Source organism: Diadema setosum, chromosome 14 (assembly GCF_964275005.1).
Source record: "Diadema setosum chromosome 14, eeDiaSeto1, whole genome shotgun sequence".
NCBI lineage: Eukaryota > Metazoa > Echinodermata > Echinoidea > Diadematoida > Diadematidae > Diadema > Diadema setosum.
Genome location: NC_092698.1, coordinates 27,235,973 through 27,258,696, shown reverse-complemented (window position 1 = coordinate 27,258,696; position 22,724 = coordinate 27,235,973). Strand labels below are relative to the sequence as shown.

At 39.2% G+C, this 22,724-nt stretch overlaps 1 protein-coding gene across 1 annotated transcript; it reads left to right on the top strand.

Moving 5' to 3' along the window:
• The first annotated feature begins 363 nt into the window (after positions 1 to 363).
• Positions 364 to 17,331, top strand: LOC140238258 (uncharacterized). The gene is made up of 11 exons (XM_072318195.1): positions 364 to 479; positions 2,381 to 2,869; positions 3,230 to 3,377; positions 4,522 to 4,776; positions 4,978 to 6,504; positions 9,610 to 9,691; positions 10,541 to 10,680; positions 11,388 to 11,649; positions 12,371 to 12,484; positions 13,036 to 13,136; positions 14,249 to 17,331. The coding sequence occupies exons 2-11, from the start codon at positions 2,553 to 2,555 to the stop codon at positions 14,438 to 14,440; spliced, it is 3,138 nt and encodes a 1,045-aa protein (XP_072174296.1). The 5' UTR covers positions 364 to 479; positions 2,381 to 2,552; the 3' UTR covers positions 14,441 to 17,331.
• The last annotated feature ends 5,393 nt before the right edge of the window (positions 17,332 to 22,724 follow it).

Here is a 22,724-nt window from a genome sequence, read left to right as displayed (position 1 = left end):
ACAAATTTCACAAGAGCAGCCCGGGTTGAATGAATTTTGGAAGATTTCGGTCAAGCCACCAAGCCAGATTATCGTTGACTGCGATAGGACTATATTGATAACACGTGAGTGAAGTGCGGGAAAAACGCAACAAGAACGCGCCGTAACGTCTGACCTGCTGGCAGTTCCTGTGAACATAATGTTTCCGGGTTATCTCTATGAACGCGCACGGATCCGTTGTACAAAACTGCATGGGGTCGTGAGGATCCGAGGCCGAATGAAGCGAAGGTTCATGGGCGCACCCACCGGGAAACTGAGGCGGTGCCGTGGTCGATATGCATGCTCTACTAGTACCCGTCTGCTGCTTGGACCTTGCTGTACCTGGAACTGTAACGTTATAGGGTTCTAGACCCTTGACGGTCTATATGGGGCACATCTAATCCATTCTTCGAGGCGGCCCATATTGGTCTATACTGCATAATGCATTGCCGTCTGATTAGGTAAATTTATGTTGATTTCTATCTCGAGGTTATAGGCCCTACGAAAAGTTTAACTAAGCTAAAAGTTAAAATAGGATAGGGTCCAACGTTACACAGCCCAGTCGCTGTAGCAGTAAAAAAGTTTTAAGTTAAGTTTATTTAAATTTATTTGCATATTATAGCGTAAACATTACTAACACAACACTCCCAGTAACACTAAGCGTCTGGTCGGGCTAAAGCTAAAAATGCCGCAACACTGCACTTTCTACTAAATTCTAAATTCACTCTCGAAACGAACCTAGCCTGTTTATGTTCTAACTTCAATCTATTTATGTATGAATCCTATCTAACTGTTACTGATCTAACCATTAACAATTTAGAGGTCTAACGTTAGATCGGGTCTAGAATCTATAACGGTTTCTATAACACGTTAGACGTCTATTGTACTTGTAGGGTGGGACATCCAATTACCGGACGCTTTTTTTTCGTGGCTTTGAATTCCGTACTCAGAGTCAGAGGATGAAATATCGGCTAATAGGCCTAGATCTAGTAAAAATAACATCAATTTTTATATTCACAGACTCCTGGAAATTATGAATTCAGCCAACTTATGTCATTTGTTCGCTCCAGTTTTTAGAAAATATGCTTCAAACATACCCCTCTGGGCTCAAGAAAAGTTGTCTTTTTGCGCAGTGCAAAATCGCATTGTATTAAATTTACTGGGCACGATTTTCGCAATGAAATAATCGACATCTTTCGCACCTATTCCTTGCGCCATAATCACAATTTATCCCACAAATCACCGTACACATTCTCACCGAGCGGATGACAAAGAAAAAAATTGGCAAATGAAGTTCAAATTTCGTATTTTACGGTAAAATGTCTGTCTTGAACATTTCGAACAGTTGCACGCAATAAAACCTTGTGAGAAATCGACAACTGGTTAGACTTTATACTTCTACTATCTAATTTACGTGCTTTGTCTATGGGAGCTGCGCGCACGGGTGACGAGTTGCGGGCCCCTTCGCGCACAACTATTCCGCATCGTTTGCATTTGAGGACAATAGCTACTAGGCCTAGTACAAATGTCCGATATCGATCAGTGAACTTTTGATTCTTTTGGCATCTTCAGCATTTTTCCTGTAAGATGTGAGTGGGATTTCACAGAATTTCAGTCGTGAAATGTGATTCAAACATGTATTAACTATGACAAGGTGAGGGTCACTCAACTATAAATTTGAGGTAAAATGTGAATTTCTTTGTGTATTTACATTTTTATGTTGCGTTTTTTGCGATTTCGGTCCACACAAAGTTCTGTGAGGCTAATCTACGAAGTCTCACGCGTACAGAATTTCATTAGTACGCAAAAATGTGCGTGTCGGGTAATACTATGGTGTCCGGTGACACCATGCTTGCCTATATAATAATCTACTCTAAGACTAAGTACTAGCTGGGGAGGGTTTGATTATTAATCGTCTTATCACCATTGAAAATGATATAAAAATGGTAAAACAATATACAAGATCTAGGGTCTCACGCTTGCACTTTTGAAAGATAATCTAGTAACTACAAATTACAATTCCTACCCATGAATGCCATATTCTGATGTATTAATGAGCCTATAGCCAGTTAATGCAAACTGCTATTGTTAAATCTGCTCTTTTTCTTTTCATTTCAGAGGAAAATTCTGTGATGATTTGTGTGCAGGGAAATGAGAGACCTGTGACGTGAGTGGATGATTGTCACTCATCTTCATGAATGCCTAGTACCAATCCTTTAGAATCTCAGAACACCTTGTTTTGTCCATGTAGACTGTCACTGTTGCAGGAGATAATAACAAAAGAATAACAATGATGGAAAAGACCTGAATCTCTAACCCTGGACAAATTTAGTGTTGGTCCTAAATTGATTTCATGTTGCAGGTTAAGCTCTGAGGACAGACTTGAGCTGAATTTTCCAGACACCGGCAGTTTCAAAAGATGACCCAAAGGTACCGGTACCGCCAATCCACTCAAATCCTTGGCAATAAAAGATAGCCTCGGCCTTCAGCAGGTTGCCATTTGCCAATGGCAAGGTAACCAAAGGTCACCAGAAATGGCTAGCAGCATTCTTCCCCTCCAAGCTACGGCATGCAAGGTCGTTGTGAGGACACTTCTCGATCACACAGATGCCCACTCCGACGAAAATCGGCGTTGGGGATGCAAGCTTGTGAGGCAGCTCCAGAGTGGTCAGTTTGCTGCTGTGAGTGCAGACCTGCTGGAGGAGTTTGTCAGGGCCTTCCCGTCGGGTCTAACCAATGAACTCCTGCTCCTCTTGGCCCCACCTCATCTGAGGACATTGAATCTCAGCAAATGCCACAATGTAGCCGCCCATGAGACTGCTCTGGCAACATTCAGTGAGACCCTTTCAAAGTGAGAAATACTGTTTTTTTGTTGTTGTTTTTTTAATGAGCTGTTGATATGTCAGGAATCCCCCAAATGCGCTTAGTGTCTCCAATAATTGTTCATACAATTACACATTAACAATAAGGTCAAGAGTTTATGGTACCCCGTATATCAAATGCTGTGGTTATGAGAGTCTATTATGCATGATATCTGTCAGAGTAACTTGCAGTTTAGTAAGTTAAATTTCCAGTATTTATTTTGTCGACATTCCTATGGTTGCATATAAGTCAAATGACATCAAATATCTTGGTTTTAAGTCTCATTCTCTGAAGTTGAATGGCTACTGGTTATCAGTACAAGATTAAGGACATCTTTCTCCTTTTGCAGGTGTTCCTATCTTCACAGCCTTGTGCTAGATGAGATGGTGCTGGAAAATGGCTTCAAAGAGATTGCTGATTGCATTGTTGTCAGTGCTCCCCAGCTGTCTTCTATCTCCTTTGAAGGAGCCAAACATGTCACTGACTGCGACATTCAGGTACTGCTACCAGTATTTCAGAATACAGTTTATGTTCTTCTGTTTTGTTTTATTTTGTCAGTAAGCATCAATGCATTTTAGGGGTCTTCAGAGGTTAGCAATCCTAATATAATTAAAGGGGAAATCAGTGGAATATAAAAGTTAGTGTAAAAAGAAATCTGAGTATACAAGCATAACAGTGCAAGTTTTATCAGAATCAGATGAAAATTAAGGAAGTTATGAAATTGCTAATTTTCATGAAACAGTTCTTGAACAGTCGATATGAATACTGCAAATACTGGTAGTGAATTGATGATGCCTTCCCCTCACAATGTACCTTAAAGTATACATAAAATCATGAAATCTCCATTTTTTTTTTAATATATAAAAAACAATTATGCCCCAGTCTCAAATTCTGATATGACTGACTGATCATTATTTTTAAGTTATTCAGTCTGGAATAACATTGTGTTTTATGTATACTCTTGTACCAGAAATATTGAATTTACAGCATTTTTGGAGGTACAATGGAAAATTGTGAGGTGATGATATCATCAGCTAACTCATTTACATCAGCTGTTGTACAAAAATAGCAAATTTGTAAAATTTCATAGCTTCGTTTTGATCCTAATTTTATCAAACTTTCACTCTTGTGCTTGTCATATTTTACACAGTTCTTTTTTGAGTATTTAATCAATATGGATTTCTCTTTAAAAGTGCTGAGGAAATATGCTCCTTATTTGTTGTGTTTTTCTGAAGTCACTGCTTTAGATTAACTTCAAAAAGAATTAAATGTCGTTGCAAGAATTCAATAAATCATTTAGCCTTTGCCCTTAAAAAAGAAAGCAAAAGATTTCTTTAAAAATTTAAAGTTTAGAGTATTTTTATTGTTTCATAGATTGTTTTTGCTTAGGTACAACTCTCAGAATTTAATATATGAAGTTTGAAATACAAGATTCAACATGCACAAAGGTGGTGATGCCCACTACTGAACCTATTGGATTGCTGCAATGGACTAATAATGAATTTAAAAATCTTTTGAATAGTCTTACTTTGCAAAAGAAAGGGAAGAAGGAAGAGAATTCCATTCCATTTAGACACAGGACCTGTGTAAGTCTTTGAGTCTGACCTCTAATTTTTCTTTACTTCATCTTTTGAATATTAGATCTTACTGATGGGCTTACCAAAGCTTAGTTCCCTCAACTTGTCCATGTGTGGCAATATTACGGACAATGTATTTTACCTGGATGAGTCTCAACTGAAGCCAGGTGGAGACATTCCGAGCTCCAAGCATAAACCAGGAAGTAATCTGGTCAGTGTTGACCTTTCTGGTTGTCAGCGGTTGACCAACACCTGCATCAGACATCTCTTGGAACTCTGTGGACCCAAGCTGAGAAGCCTGAATGTTTCATGCACCAACGTAAGTTGACTTTTACCATGCATTCCTCAGATTTATAAATCCTAAATTCTGTAGACCATGCCCTGCTAATATAAACAACATCTGAACAGCATGTGACAGGGTTTGCAACAGGCAACTTTAAAGACAAATTGTATTTTGAATCTGCGTCACTTGTGTATACTTGGGTTTTCTCGTTCTATTCTTTTTATTATCATTATACAGATGGACTGCACTGTCCTGTGGTACCTGTCTGGATACAGCCTGTCCACAGCCGTCCAGCTGGCCATCCAGTCCAGTAGGAGGCTGGACATTGAGACTGACACAGGAAACGCCTTGGACCAACTGCTAAGGGACTTCAAGATGCTAAGGAGCAGACTGGATGAGATTGAGCAGAAGGAGGAAAACATCCAGCAGAGTCAGGAGGTGGCCAGACAGCATGCTGGTGGGGCTGCCATCCTAGAGAATGCACCATCTCAGGAGGACGGAGTTGATGCTGATGGAGCTCCCACCAGCAACAAAGCTTTCTGTGACAAAGGAGCGCTGATGGAACCAGCCACTGAATTTGTTTCCAGGGCCTCCAAGGGGCGCCATAGTTCCTTGCCGGATCTGAAGCCAGAAGGTGCAGATGACTTTACAGTCAGAAACAGACACAGGCGTACCTTCTCTGATAGTGGGTGTATTCATAAAGTAGGCAAATATGATGCCTCTGAAAATAAAGCAACTCCATCAGGTTGTTCTTGTATGTGTGTGACAAATACCAGTGCAATCTCTGCAGTCAGAAAGTGTTTTGATTGTGATAAGTGCAATAAGCCTTCTGCTAATATGCTTTTGTATGGATGTGGACTGGAAGAAAAAACAGATTCTGTGCAGGCACTCGTAAGTGTAAAGGGTTGTGTGGAGGAAAGCTCAGCAAGTGAAAGTATGACGATATCCCATGATGCATTAGAGGAGCAGGAAGTCACATCTCCTATCGCAAATGATGCCTTGAACTTTGATGAGATTCAGGTCAGCCTACGTCAGGGTGCTGAAGCTGAAGCAGAAGCAGGGGATAGCACGATAAGTCATGTGGCTGTGGCAGGCCCCAGCTGCAATGGGGATAGACAATCCGCAAGTTTCGAGTCTTTGGAAGAAGCAGTGAGCAAAGGGAGCGATGTGAAATGTCTCACATGCAGTCTGGCCACAGACAGTGCATACCAGAATTTTGGATCTGAGACCTGGAAATCATTTCCAAATCAGGAATCGAGCAGCAACATAGCCTCAGCAATAGAAAGCACCTGTAATCCACTGCACAATGTGCAGCCAGCAGATGGTACTAGCTCCTTGCATCTCGCCGGTGGCAACTTGCCTGTGGATGATGCTGTCATGCCCAAGCTAGGAGCCTTTATTGCATCTCTGGGAAGCAGTGATGAAGGCACAGCTTCTCAGCAGCCACCCGCTTCTCTTTTTGAAGATGCTGATGCTTCTTCAGCTGAGAACATCCCACCACCACCTGGAGATCATGAAGCCTTAGTTGGTGCTACCCTGCCAAGTGTCCCCTCTCCCGTCCTCACTCGCCTATATGAACCTAACCTAGCTTTCTTAGACATCACTGGCATTGACTTCAACAACTACCTGGTTGAGGTGTGTTTGGAGGAATGCTTTTCCATCAATCGACATCTTCAGAAGTTAGTCCTGTCTCATGGAGGACTCACTGATTCTCTCCTAGAGATAATTTCAAGGCACAGTGCAGAGCTCAAATTCGTCAGTTTGGTGAGTGCAGTTTGATATATTGTCATTTGCAGATGATTGATTGTATCCCATAATGTAAATATGAGAACATGTAAGATGGGAGCTGAAGAAATGGGATAACTTCTGTGAAGGAAATGTTCATTTTAAATTAAGATATACACCCTTGCAGTTTTTGAAGGGGTATTTCATAAGAAATTAGATGTAACGTGATATTTTTCCTTCAAACTTGTTTTCATGGGGCTCCCTTTAAAAAAGATAAAATATATATATATATATATATATATATATATATAATATATATGTTCATCTTGGAATTTTCCACGTGTTGGACTTCGAATGTTGTGAAATTAGAAGAAAGAGTCTCAAGTACGCCACGGATCCAACGATTACAAAAAAATTTTTATTACAAAATTTTCGGTCTGCCTCAGACCTTCGTCAGTACAAAGACAATGATGGACAATGATAAACATGAATCATAACAACAATGCTATGCGCGTCATGCGCATAGTGCGTTGCCCTGGAGCTGCGTTGTCAAGGAGAGCGCTGATACATATAGGGGTATGGTAGAAAGTGAAATCTCAATGAAGACTGAACTCAGACTCAACAAAAGTTTCAAGTGCTTGTTTGAATCATACTATGCTATATACTCTTTATAAAAATACATTGCTATATACACGTCCTTGTAATAATAGACTTTAGCGATTCTATTTTTTTCGTAGATAAACATCGAAGAAAAGACGCATATAAAGCATTGATTACAAATGGAGAAGAAATTAAAAGGAATGAGCTAATAATACAACTAGTTATTAGAGCATCTGTTTACTGAAAAAAATAAAAATTATATATATATATATATATATATATATATATATATATATATATATATATTATACGGATAATCAAGACATCATATTAAAAAAATAGTGTTCAATACAAATATAATGAAATCTCAACATTAACTCAATTAAAATCTCAATGAAGACTAAACTCAAACTCAACAGTTCCGAGTGTATGTGTATATTATATGCATGCCAATGTATGCTATATATACTATATTATATAAATACATTACTTTATGTATACATCCATGTAATATTTGACTTTTGTGACTCCATTTTTTCGTAGATAAACATCGAAAAAAAGCATGTAAAGACGCCTATCAAGCATCAATCAAGCATCAATTACAAATGGAGAAAAAAATGAAAAAATAAGCTCATAATAATCATAACCAAATATCGAAGCATCTGTTTACTGTAATGATGAGAATACAAATGTATGATAAATTTGCGGATAATCAAGACATTATATTTAACATAAAAGGTAAGTGGTCAATGCGAAATATAATAAAATTTTAACATTACCTTTTGTAAAGAATGAAAAATATGCATATAATATTGGTCTAGTCTCAGATTCTTAGAGATTCATTTCTTCACTTGTAGAAAGAGAAACTGCTTAACCATCCAAGGTCCTTGTTGAGTCCTGTTTCAAAAGACCTGGTTTGGATGATGAATTTCATTTCAGCTTATTTTCTGGCTTCTCTGTCTTTGAAATTAGTGCCGATGATACAGAATTGCAGATCCCGAATTGAGTGGTTGCCTGAGTTGAAATGTTCGGCAACTGGTAGTGATGACTTGTGCTGAATTGAATTTCTGTGATTGTTGAAACGAAGTCTGAACTTAGTACCTGTTTCCCCGATATACTTCGCATTAGGGCATTTTGAGCATGAGATGCAGTAAACCACATTTGGGGTGTCACATGTGGCGTGAGGGGTAGAGACAGAGAAGCCAGGAGTTAGATCTACTTTTTCAGAGGTGAGCATATGGGCACAGATTTGGCAACGGCTTTTGCCACATGGGCGGTTAGCTTTCTGTTTTTGTTTCTTTGAGATTGAGCTCTTTACCAATGAGGTTTTTCGTAGGTTTTTCGGTTGTTTTTGAGCGTTGTCTTTGCGCTGACGAAGGTCTGAGGCAGACCAAAAATTTTGTAATAAAAATCTTTTGTAATCGTTGGATCCATGGCGTACTTGAGACTCTTTCTTCTAATATATATATATATATATAGACGATGAAGACAAACAAGTTGACATAATGCATTAGAATCCAACTTCATTTATTTGTAAACCAAATTTTCGACCCTTGCACGGATCTTCCTCAGGGTAACATTAATGTTACCCTGAGGAAGATCCGTGCAAGGGTCGAAAATTTGGTTTACTGTTACCCTGAGGAAGATCCGTGCAAGGGTCGAAAATTTGGTTTACAAATAAATGAAGTTGGATTCTAATGCATTATGTCAACTTGTTTGTCTTCATCGTCTTCATGCTCTTATTCCAACACGCGGATAATAATACCGTTATATATATATATATATATATATATATATATATATATATATATATATATATGGCTCATGTGTGATCCTCTCTCCTGTTTGGTTTTAGCAACAGATGTTCCCTACTCATTGATGAAATACTTGCTTGTTGAGTGATAGATCATGAATCAGTCTGCTATCACCATTATGGAACACATGATGGTAATTAAGGATTCAGAGTGATGTTTGCATAAATTTAAAACTATGTAAATTTTCAGGCATCTTGTAGGTATGTTGTCCATTGCAGATTTAAAATGCCCACACTTCTGAAGTATTATAATCAGTTGCAACACCGTGGAGAAAATTTCTAACTTCATTAAATCACGAGCTTGTTATAATTTTTTTTCAGTTATTAAAAAAAAAATGTAATACATTTAAAGTATTTGTCGTTATTAGGAACCTAAAAGTGTTTATAGAAGCCAGGCAGTACACATTGATAATCATGACAAAGGGCAACATAATGAGATTACATGAACACTACAGCTAAGGAGAGCAAACAATGCACGAGCAGTGCAGTGAACAGAGGGGGCATTTTTATTAAGCATGGTGTCCGACAAATTTGCTCTCAGCCAATAAGATGCTAGGATTTCTGTAGTTACAATAGTTTAAGTGAAATCAAAAATATCAAAATAGCTGACAAAATGCTTCATGAATTTTGAAATGCCCCCCCCCCCCCAAGGTAACTCTTACTCTGATTATAAATTCCTCTTTCGATACATGCTTTTGATATTTTTTGATCTTCTCTTTGGGTGTGTATAGTTTGACTGTCATGAGATCACCAATGAAGGCCTGGCCACTTTTCTCAGGAGATGCCCTAAGCTTCAACATCTGGATGTCCAAGGTATTGAGACCTGCTTTTCATTGTTTGTTTGTTTGTTTCCATACAGCAGTGATTAGGACATTACTTTTTCTTGTTCTTCATTTTCATTTGTATTTGCTTGAATGTCTCCATACTAAGGCCTAGTGTTAGCACACTGTCTGTCTGTTGGTCTGTATGAATGTCTGTTGTTTAGGATTTTGAGCTGCTCTGTAAGTGCAATTAAAACATGGCCATAGATTCTCAAGAGTAAACTAAGGGATTAAAGTATGCATTCAAAGTTTACAGTGGTATTGACATACTGGTTTCTGTGAGGCTGAATGTTCAACAAAGCAGGTGCTGCTGACTTTAAGTGTTTGATGCTTTGTTTGGAGACTTTGCGACATGTTGGTATATGATAATGTTTAACAGTATGTTGTTCATGAAAGTAGCAGTCATGACCTGATTGGGTACTATCGATCTAAGGTGGCAGCCAGTTGTTAGAATTAACATTTTAGTAATTCTTAAATTCATTTTCAGAATTCGACCAAGCTCAGTAGGAATCCTTCAGGGCAGAAGGTGAAAATTGCAAAACAAAACAGGTGTCCCCATGAGGGTCCAGTATTGATGCACCCCCCCCCCCCCCCCATGGCCCAGAATATTTTGGTGTAAATCTAATTTAATGATTTCTCTCCAGATGTAATAACATCAAAGTACAAATCCTTGGCACAAATTATTTTAAGTTTGTGTAGTAATACTTCATCATTCTGCAAATTACTGATGGCACTTCGGGTAAAATGTAGTGAAGATACGATGCCACATGAGTACCAGTCATGTCTTTGAAACTGAGTTGTACAGTTAAGCTCAAAGGTTTTCACTCCATTCCTGTTTCAGGGCTGAGTCACGTGGGAGACCGAGGATTGTACCCGATCTTCGAACTTGGCAACAAGTGTCAGATAAGTGTCATCAAACTTACAGAAACTTGCATCACTGATGTAACTTTGATGCAAATTGCACGGATCCTCGGACCAAAGGTAAATGAATAGATACTGGAAGGTGGATTGCTTTGTTTGAGAGCTAAATGTGATTGAAATGTGTCCTGCCCTCCATCAAATAACTGTTACTGAGCGATGACAGGAGCTGCCAATCATAGCAATTACTGTGACAACAGGTTGAAATGGACCCAAAATTTGATGGTTGTTCCCTTTGTTTGGTCGAAGTCTTTTTTTTAGTTTATGTTCAAATTTCATACAACAGGGCTGGGTGCTGCAATATGCTCTCGTTATTACAACACTTTTTTTGCGGTAACTCAACTGATATTTGACGGAAATCATTTAAACTTGTGCAAAAAACAACAACATGAAAGTGGTAAATCACTGGTATTGTTTGTGGATCTGATAGATATAAGTGCTTTAAAATCAAATTCAAAACCTGCATTATTGTCTCTCTTTATGTGCTGACTTGATTAGTCTGCTTGATTTAATTAAATGTGGCATATGTCTGGTAGAATATTGTGGTAGCTAGCATAGTGTGTGCCTCTAATATGACTAAAGTTATAGGTGTGCAGCTTACTGTGCCAGTGCCTGTGGTAAACAGTCACGTTGTGGTGTGAAACTCTTGGCCCCTGCTGTGTTATCAGAGGTACATATGCTCTTAGAACGAATCACTTTCACCATCTCTTCATGATTTCAGTGAAAAATATTTTGATGGTATATTATTTTGGTGTGTGTGCTGCTCCTAGCTTCAGGAGCTGGAACTGCTGTGGTGTGATGACATCACTGACAGGGGACTGCTCCTCGTGGCTCAGAGGTGCCCTTCCCTACAGACCCTGCAGCTCAGGCAACGTGCCATGTGTGTGGACACCCTGCTTGCCTTCGCCCAGAATTGTCCAGACCTGCAGCACGTGGGTCTCTCTGGGATCAGCTGTGTGTGTGATGACGTGATGGAGACACTCGGCGGAAGACTCAGAAAGCTGCAGACTCTGGATATCAGCTGGAATTCAGGTAAAACTAGGGAATCCTGAAATGAGCAGATGACTGGGAAACTAATTGAAAATGAGCATAGCTCACATCGAGTTAGTTTGCTGTTAGAGTTTATGCATTCATTAACATGATAGTGTGACAGATTTGCATATGAATTTCACATAAAGAGCTGTCCTTTCCGCTCTTCGAAACAAAAACAAAAACAAAAACAGATCAAACATGGATGAAACAGAACAGACAGAAAAAATGCCTGCGTTTAGTTCACCAGTAAGCTCCCTATGTGGATGTACTTTGATTCTACTACCCACCCATTACTTTTGTCCTGTCCAAGCATTTTACGGAATATGTATGTGATACGGAGCTTCCGATGATGCACTGTTCCGAATTGAAATGCTTGGTTATCAGTGAAGAAGAAAAAATTGGACTGTCAGGAGGTTTAACAGTCTAGTAGAATATTTTGACGAGACTTATACTTTTTATTGTATCTGTGAATGTGCCCAAATGCATTCTCTGAATGCATGTCCATGCTAAGGTTAGCTGTGACAATCTTCTTTTAGTGATTTTCTTTGCACAAAACCCTAGTACTGCTAAATTGCTTCTTGCAGTGTAAGCTTGGTGTCAACATCTTGCATGTGATATGATCTTCCATATGAAATAAAAAAACAGTGATTTTTTTTTTCACTCCCTCAGTGACTTTAAACTTTGATGTTTTCAGCTAAGATGTGTTGACGTACCATTTCAGGCTTGACCAATCATGCTGTGTCGGTCATCTTGTCCACTTGCCCCCTGCTGACCCAACTCCTTTTGATGGGACTGAAGCAGATCACAGAGAAACCCTTCCTGCCTATCATTGCCAGTGAGTGTTACCATTGGGTCATTTGGCCATTCAGTGACCTATCCAAGAATTTCTCTCATTACCTTCATGTTATGAGCCTTCTTAAACAATTATGTTTGTGTAGAAATCCATCTCGAGTCTACAGACATAAAGTACTTTGGACCAAACATTACAACATCATTTCAAGATACATGCTTAATCTTTAATTTCATCTGGTAAACAAGAGCTTTGAAAACAATACAATAAATTTGATCAATATGTCTCCTGTTTTGGTAATGGAGAGAAAATCTGGAAAGTGATTGAAATATTTATTGAAGACCAATTTCTGTCATGGTTTTTACCTATGACTGTCTGTGATAATCTGTGACATTAGTTTGCATAGGCAGATGCTGATACAACTTTTGCAGTAATAATGAGCTGTGGCTGGCAGCGGTTTGTCTCTGTGAATAGTATCCCACATGTTACATGCAAAACAACATGTTTGAAAAAATTAGCGTACTTATCAATATGCCCAGGAAACATAGATCTGCTATTTCCAATGTAATTTTTTTTCAATGCTGCTGTTCTGTAAGACTACTCCAAGTGGCGACGCTGCCAGGTGTTGATCAAGCTGAAACTGAGGGAACAAAAGCTGAGGAAAGAGACAGGGATGCCACAACTCTCCAGTGATGAGGTGACTGGTCTCTTTTAAAATCTCCCCCTCCATCTCTCTCTCCCCCCCCCCCCCTCTCTCTCTCTCTTTCATTTCTTGAATGACATGTTTGGTCATCAGATTTGTTGTGATAAACTTTGTGATTCCCCTGCTGTGAGCTCAATCAAGTCTGAAAAAGGAATAAAATCTTTTTCTCTGCATGCTTACCTATTGACATAATTTTGCTGCCCTTACAGTGGTGCAAGTAAGCACTTCAATCTGTGTGTGCCACAATCGCACACCCAACTCGACGGCTCACCAACATCGCATATTTTGCTCACCATTAACACTTCTATAAAGAGTTATGTGGCTTTGAAAAAACATCCATGTGTTGCAGTCTCAGAATAATGTAGCACACAGGAAAGGGATCACACCCCATCACTATAAACTTCCTGTGGTATTTGAAACAAGGGTTTGTAATACTTGTGTGTTTTACCGTCACCTCTACCCTTGCCCAGACAGTATTGGGAAATCTTTGTTAATTAGTCTATCAAACTTGAAAGCTGTGCAATAGTCTAGGCCCTCTATGGGCCCAGTGTATGAGGGTGATAAGAATGTAGCACTGTCATTTTCTGTCAGAAAAGGAATGAGGTTACAGATATAAAACAAAAAAGCAACATTCAACAACCTCCTTTACCCCTACCACTCCTAATCATAACTGCTCAGGGTCTCTGATACCCCATATATACACAAAGTTGGGCCCAGGAGTGCTCCTGAAGTGCTTCGACTTATGGCCCTTCTGAGTTTGTTCATACAGAGAATCACTGCTCACCGAGACCCCACACAAAGTGGCTGAGAGGGACATGAATGTCATGATGACCTACGGGTGCACTGGAACTTCTAACATGTAAGCTTTTAACTGTACATATAGCATGCATCACTTGCCACTTGCAGAGCGCTTCTGAACCTAGCCAAGAGAGGGCCATAATTTTAGAGCAATCCAGGGCCCAATTGTCTGTTCATACTCGATATAGAGGGCTTTTAGAGCGCTCTAAATGCCCTGTATAAACTAGGAGTTTTGCAGAAAGTAAAGTGTGCGGTGTAAATTAAATATTTCTGTTCTGCTCTTTCCAACATCTCCTCCACAACAACAGGAATTTGAGGACCTGTATGTGCCCCTTCGCTCCACCAGCTACGCCCCATCTCTTGGACACATCAACCTCACCTTCTGTGACCATGTGAATGACAATCGGCTACAGGAGATAGTGGCAGTGTGCCGGGGGACCCTTTCCATAACAGATTACTACGGGGAGGACATTGTCCCCAAGCTCCTGCACTCATCATAATCACAGAAAGCATTGGAACCAGACATATTATCATTCGTGTCTACGCATTACAGTCATATGATAGGATACATTGTTCAGGAGGATGGTCACAATTAGGAGATACAGTACACACTTATTACCTCCGCCAACAAAGGAGGTTAAGTGATCATTGGCGTTGGTTTGTCTGTTTGCAAAATAACTCAAAAAGTTGTGAATGGATTTGAATGAAATTTGCAGCCAAAAGTCAATAAAGACACAAGGAACAGATGATTAAATTTTGGTAAGATCTGGGAATTTTTATAGATTTTTGAAGGATTTTTTAATCTTTTGGCATACAAGGTGAATGAACTTAGAGTTGAAGCTGCGCGTACTGGAGGTTTGCATACACCGACTAAAGCGCATGCTTTGCTTGGGCAAGGCGCCGGGCAGCTGGAACAAGTCTTCTATATCAGGGAACTGCATGCGTGTATGGGTGGAAATGAGTTGCTGGCTTAGGGGAAGTCAGCACTCTCCAAGTTCTCTCTCTCTCTCTGCAAGTAATAAACTTCTCCCTCCCAATAAATTTCCAAATACAATTTTGCAAAATGTACAGCTAACATTTTGTCCAGTGGGACCTATATACTGAACATCACTGATACATTGTATAACCTAAGCTTTCCTCTATGTACATCAAACTTTCCCATGATGTCTGTTCAAGATGTCTCACTGCCTAAGGCTGCTTTCACATAGAAGTATTCGGTATTCGCTATTCGCTATTCGCTATTCGAGCACCGAATACACCATCACCCGCACCGTCAACTCACCATCCCATGTAGTGAGGATTTCTTCCTCCTACATCGCAGCAAATCTTATAATCAATTTCTAAACTGCATCAGAATGTCGGTCTACATGCTTATATTTGCTAACGGGCAAATCCAGACCAAAAGTGTCATTATTTCATAAACGAGAGACGGTATACGCTGCAAGAAAATCGAACAAGCTCGATTCCCACTTTGCTATACTTTTCGCAGGTATTCGGTACTTTCGAATAGTGCCCTCTTATGTGAACCGGTGTGAGGAAATCCTATCGTTCGATTCAAGCTATTCGCGTGCCCTCGAAAAACGAGCCCGAATACCCGAATAGTATACTTCTATGTGAAAGCAGCCTAAAGGCATTCATGAAACAGTATCTTCTTGGTCTTGTTGGTCATTGCAAAATTGTCCACTCAGAAGAAGCTAGTGTATTCTCAATTGAAAATTATATACAAGCAATGCCAGCATATTGGAGGTTTGAACGAACAAAACTGGACGATCAAAGTAGAGGAATATATCCTAAATGTAGCTCGCGTGAAATGGTATGCAAATATCAAAAACTAATGACTGCATCTTTGACCAATCAGAATGGAGGATTCATCAAATGAGGTATATAATACAGTATACATGTTCATTGTAATGGCTTATTTTCAATGTGACTGTTGTTGCTTGCACAGTACAATCTGAGAACAACATTGGATTTATACTTACTTTTTTCCCTTTTCCAGGAGAGCTCAAAGAGCATTCTTTTGATTCTGAAGCAAAGATTATAATATGCTGTGATGAATTTTGTTCTTGTTATGTAAATGTTCATAACAGTGTGCCACATACAATAAGACTAAGAGCAATTTAATTTCCTGTTGCAGTAAGCTTTGATAGTGTCATGTCAACTTTTACACGTGCTACGTTCATAATGCATCACAAAATGATGGAACATCAATTTTTTCTATGCAGTAGTAACCTGTTCTACTCCAGTCTATAGCCTACACGATGATATTTGTTTTAGGGTGGGTTTGTTTGTTGTTGTACATGTATTTGTTGTGGGGTGTTGGGTTTGCTCCGTCATATATCAACACAAAGAGAATATTGACAGAAAAGCTCATAACTATGCATATTAGACATTAGCATTCATGACTCTGTGAGCACATGGAATGTTGTGACTGAATGGTGTACAAATCATTGTTGTGCAAAGACGCGTGAGAGAATTTCATCTTTGGAGTACTCTTACAAAATCGCTGCTGTCTCTCTCCCCCCCCCCCCCCCCCCCCCCCCATTGTAAAGAACCTTACAAGGTATGCACACACATACCTTTGTAAGCATCAGTTTATGCCCAAAACATGTGTATTCATTGGTTCTGGATGTACCCATAATAGCCATAACCACATAGGAATTATCCCAAAATAGATTAAACACGTTGTGACTTGATGTCTGTCAGGCACTTAGTGCCATCTATACACAAAGTGTGGCCACCTCTGCTCCAGTGGATAGCACTGTGGTGGCATGAAGATGTGTAAAACAGGCATGTAACCAAGGATGTTCAAGACTTCCAACTGGCTTTAATTATTCAAACAGTTGTCGGTTTTCTATTGATGTACAAAAGAATTCCACAGGTGCATTTGTGCCATTGATGATCGGGGTTCAATGCTGCCATCTTGCTGAGCAGTCTGAAGAATCATTTTGAAAGTTAATACAGTGTATAATGCTTGCCATATTTGCCTATTTATTAATCAACTAATCAGCAAAATGACTTCAATAGAGAAATTTTTCTTTCCTGGTTTTGAAAATTAAGATGCTGTGATACAAAGAAAAATAAAATCAGACTGAAGGGCAAGGAAAACATTTTTGCTAAAACAAGAATTTGTTAATTGGTATTTGCATTATACCCTCGATATTTCTGTACTACGTGTCTGCCACTACACTGATGACTGCTTTACCATACTATGCAACTACAATGTGAAGGATATATATATTCAATAAAAGACAAAATCAGGATATGTGCAACCTATTCTGTGTGCCTTGGCTCTTTTCATCACGTTAACACCTATACACTTGAGTATGTGTCACAGTCGCGTTTTCATGCATTGCCTATCCCTATTGATCTTGTCGCATGGTTTTGTACCCAGGGATGCCACCCTCGAGGGCTGAAAAGGTGTCTTGTTGGTGGAAAAACAGTATACAGTCTGTATAAATTTCCAGCAATAAACATGTATAGTCATACAATTTGAGAAAACAGTATTTTCCATGAAACCTGCAGTATTTTTGCAAAACAACAATTAACAATACAAAATAGAGGTACTAAATGGAAAAAACAAAAACAAAGGTAAGCTAGCATCCTGTGGGAGTCATCTACTACTAGTACTGTATTCGTTATCATGTCTTGAAAATAATCAGTCGATAGAGGATTTGTGGCTTGACACTGGCTGAAAACCTTGTGGACACACGAAATGGTTACTGAATGGCAATAAATGTTGCAGCAACAGTAACAAGTAATTAAAGAAGCATAGTCATCAACTCTCCTATTTGTACAATAAAAGATGTTTTACGTGGATAACTAGGCAAAATTAAACCATTTTTATTATACAAGTATTAAAATAATTTCAAACAATTTTTATTGAACTCCTGTTTAAAAAAAAAAAGTAAGAAAGATATGTATACAGCTATATTCAAGTTTGGTCAAGAGTTATGAACATGTAATTACAACTTTTGTGAGCCGATAACATCGCCTCCAATTTGTGGTTGCTCCTGATACGTGTACCCCTTGTTTTGTATAATCTTGGATTACCGATATTCCACTTCAGTGCGTAGGTGCAGTCTCAATGGAACCCCTTAACATTGAGTCTTATTCTTCTCTTTATTGATTGAAGCCTATTTGAATATGATGTGAAATTGCACATTTAACCCTAAAAGGGCGGGGGGGGGGGGGCAGAATTAGGCTAAAATATGATCTTGAGCTCAATTTGCATAATTAATTAATTAAAATTAAGAATTGATTGTTTCAGAAAATCTTATGACATAATCTTGTAGATTATGACGTGGGTCTCACGCATGCAAAATTTCATCGCGATCGCACCACCGATGGCCGAAATCTCGGCCTGAGCATAGCCAAAAAGCCCGGCCCTTTTAGGGTTTAACGGACTGATGATTTGAGACAGTTGGCTACAAGTACAGGGATAAGGGAAAAGTCTTCTTTTTTTTTTTCTTCATGTTTGCTGGAATAAATTAGAAATGTGCGAATTCCCATCGTGACATACAGGCAGCATGACGATATTCGACCGTGCGTTCTCCAATTCACTCACCCGGTAGCACACTTTTCCAAATTATTACTTCCCATTGCAAACCTGTCTAGTTTCTATGGCCAATTCATTGAATCATTCACTGCTGAATATTAGAAAGTTTTTGTTCGAAATGCTGCATCCATTCAAGCTTTTCATTTATTCTACCGAAACCTTAACTCGGTCAATATTCCTCCGGTTAGGATAGAGGCCTGGCATGGCCATTTGATTGCTGCAAGACACTCGTTTTTGGATTTACCCCCTCTACGGTGAGAAACTTTATTCGCATGTTGCGGGTGGACGAAATACATGTACGTAGACGTGAGCCAACTCTCTTCACACTTCTTTACAATAGGATTTTCTTTTAATATGAAACATACGAAGCATTAGGTTCAGAGGTTCCCCACTTCCTGAAACATTTTGTTGTTGTGTTTTTTGTGTTTGTGTTTGTGTTTGTGTGTGTGTGTGTGTGTGTGTGTTGTGTATGTATCTTTTATTAATATATACAACACATTAAAAAAGTCAAATTTTAGCCACTTAAATTTCATTGTCACCATTAGAGGATGGCTCAGTTTCGGTTGAGATGGGGCTACAGGTTTCCAGCGGTTTTTTGTTTTGGTTTTGTTAGGTTTTTTGGTGTGTGTTTTTTTTGTTTTTGCTGTTTTGTTTCTGATGATTTTTTTTTTCTTTTTCTTTTTTTTTTAAGATAACGAGAAACTTCTTATGGAATACGACAGACCATAATAATTCTAAGAGGAATTCAAAGTTTATTTGATGAAAATTGATTTTGATATGACCGAGATATCCAAAACAAAGCAATAGGTGGGACCCAAGCTTTATTAGGATCGCTTTGCCTTACTTTGTTTTTGGATATCTCGGCCGTTTCAAAACCGATTTTCACCTAATGAACTGTAATTCCCCTTAGAATCGTATCCTCGTCAGCATTTCATAGCATAAAGTGGTTTCGGTGAGTATATTGCAAAATGTTAACGATCGAATTCTCACCTCAACCAATACTACACCATCTCTTTGAAGGGGATGGCTAGTAACTGATCAGTGGGAATGCTGGGGGATGATTGTTCCAATGTCGATGAAGCGGAAGATGTCTTCATAGAAATGAAAAAAAAAAAATCAGAAAAATATGTTAGTGGGAGTAATACATAAATCACCAAACGAACAAAACTATTTTTAGACAAGGTTGATGGTTTGGAATTTGTGTATATCATCAATTTATTGTTGTTTGTGCAATAGCAGTATGCGCTTAAAGGGGGTGGCTAGTAACTGATCAGTGGGAATGCTGGGGGGTGATTGTTCCAATCCTTGTGGGATCCATTTAAGAGTACATTATATATTTATTGTTGTGTGAAAATTATTTGCTTCAGAATGGTTTCATATACGAGTAATGTGCAGTTTAATGTTTCCAGGTTCGCATGCCTGTACAACGAATGACGGGGCGATCGTCAACGATTAACTGCACATTACTTGACTATTCTGAAGCAAATAATTGTCACACAATAGATATATAATGTACTCTTAAATGAATCCCATAAGGACTGGAACAATCATCCCCCAGCATTCCCACTGATCAGTTACTATCCATCCCCTTCAAGGCTATTTGATCATAGATTTTTTTTTTTTTGTTTGCTTTATACCACTTCGATTAATTTGGACTTCTTATTTCCAAGAACAGTAGTCTCTACACCTTTCTGAGCTCTGCCCGCCCGAGAGCGTGTCAAGTTCTTGCCCTCTGAGACGCCCCGACTTTAACAAAAAATTGACATTTCAAAATGTCATATCTTCCTTATTTCTCATCCAATTTGTTATTTTGTATCGTTTCTGTACGGAATATTGTTCTTTCTTTTGAAGTTTATTTTTTTGGGGTGGCTTTCCTTTTTACATAAGCATAAGACAATGGTACTCACACAACAGTTGATTCTTCGCCAAGATGTTGTCTGTCTCCCTTTCTTTCATCTCTTTGAGTCGCGCCGAAATAGAAGTCATTAGCCCTACTACCCTACTGGCCGGGACGAGTGCAATACTGGAGAGCTATCCAGCTGTCCGCCTCGCTAGAGAACGGACAAGCCACAGCACTGCAGTCGACCTGACCGGCACGGTTGGGCTGAAATGTTTGAATTCGACAGGTCAGTCGCTGTATTTCCGATTAATCATTTGCCAGCTGTTCAAATACGATGGTCGAGAGTAGCGTTCGAAGGGCCATGGTGAAGCTTGCCACATTCTTCCGACAAAATTCGTGTTCCTAGTTGTGTTATTATTATAATCTGCACCAAGGGGAGCTACTTCAAGAAAATGGATACAATTTATTCCACAATCAAGAAGTGCGGCTAATGCGCGGTATAGAATTCCTTCAACTTTTCTTCTCTTCTCTTCTGTCAAAGTAATCAGTTGGCTAAGAAAAACATTCTGGGCTTTTCTACTTAAAAAAACAAAACAAAACAAAACAAAACGCAACGCAAAAAAAAAAAAAACCAAAAAAAGTTATAAAATTTACGAGCAAATTACACGGGAAATAATATTAAAAAGCTAACGAAACTGCGAAAGCAAAGAAGAAAAATGTGTATCATTTCACTTGTTGGTAACGTTTTGATACAGTGCAGTGATAATTCTCCCATCTATGAATAGTTGATGTCTTTGTAGACGGACCGATTCACAACTATTGTATTCGTTCTAACGGGAGTTTTCTAACGGGAGTTCAGAGTAAAGAAACAACGTAGGTCCTTCCGACAGAAATAAATTTCTCTGGGCTTGTCGCTTAGTTATCCTATTCAAGCGTTTCATTTACTGTCATTCGCCACCGGCGACAGGCCGATGTTTTGAAAATGTAGAAAAATTAACAGTTCCTACTAATTAAGATAAGGCCTTCACAACATTTCGGAAAATACGAGCAAACTACTACCGTACCAGGAAAGCTTGAACAAGACGGAAACCGCCTCAAAAGCCCCGAAGTAGCTAACTCGCATACATAATAACATAAACGGAGACTATTTGAGTAATCAGGACAGGGGAAAATCTCCTTGACATTTGGCAAATCTGGAGCCAATACGATGTGCTTTTAATCACACATACTCAGTACCTATTTCTTTCCCCACACATACCTACTTCTTTCCCCTCAAACCTCCATTTAAAACCCGAAGTAACGTGTTCTGGTGCAGATGAGGGTTCGTTGTTTGTTTTGTTTTTTTCCATATTGTTGGTTTCTGAATTTTAACTACATGTATTTTCGGCACATAAGTTCATTGCTAACGCATAGTAGCGTACAATACATGGCAGGTTGGTAGTTCATTCTCGACAGGCGGCCGGTTCACATTGTCATTCCCTCCGCAAGCCGACGGAACGAAGGTATCACGAAGGCCGGGACAAGTGCAATATTGGTAGGAGAGTCAAATCACAAAAATATTGGACACCCGTCACGACCTTCGCGACACGCTCTACAACTCTGGCAACTCCGGTGAGGGTTTATCGGGCCATCTCCAACCAGCCCCCAGCTCGGCAGTGATTGATGATGGTCTCATTCACACGATGGCGACCTCGAAGAACCCCTTGGCGACCTCTATCGTAATGGTTTCCATGGATACTCCTACAGAGGGAAGAGAGAGACAGCGAATGCAGTAATACATCATTAGATTTCGTTTATATACCACTTGACTTCACCACATTAAAAGAGATGTTTTCTTTTTCTAAAACCAATAGCTTGTTAGACAACAGGTAACCTAACATCGACATTACTCGGCTCATTATCTTCAAATATGCGGTATCAATACAACAATCGTGCGAACATGCAGAGACGCACGCTCATATATTAACAAGAACTGCCTTCAAAACACACACACACACACACACACACACACAGGCATGATTTCGATTCGTCATGCTTTATACTCGATACACGCGTCATTACGCGCGTCTCTTTCACATTTGGGTTCAACACTTTTTCTTCTTTTGTGAATGCGTGTTTCAGACATAACAAAAACGGGATTAGAAGATACATATCTCCACAAATATGAATGCAGTCAAAAAACTTCTATGCCTGTTCTAATCTACTACCACGAATTCCGCGGGAGAACTTTAAGAAAAAAAAAATTCTTTTTGATCTTAAGTGGGTGAAAAGTAACGCGACTTGGTCTTTTCACAATTTAGGGTTGAAGAGTTCAGTAGTTGAGAACCGACAAAAAGAAAAGCCTTCGGGGGAAGACATGGCTGGTTCTGTTGCTCAGCTTTAGAGA

What these genes read in the sequence shown, in the direction of transcription:
- LOC140238258 (XM_072318195.1), top strand. Translation starts at nt 2,553, where the DNA reads ATGGCTAGCAGCATTCTTCCCCTCCAAGCTACGGCATGCAAGGTCGTT. An exon ending in GGATATCAGCTGGAATTCAG is followed by an intron (nt 11,650 to 12,370) that starts GTAAAACTAGGG and finishes GTACCATTTCAG; the next exon opens with GCTTGACCAATCATGCTGTG. An exon ending in CTTCCTGCCTATCATTGCCA is followed by an intron (nt 12,485 to 13,035) that starts GTGAGTGTTACC and finishes CTGTTCTGTAAG; the next exon opens with ACTACTCCAAGTGGCGACGC.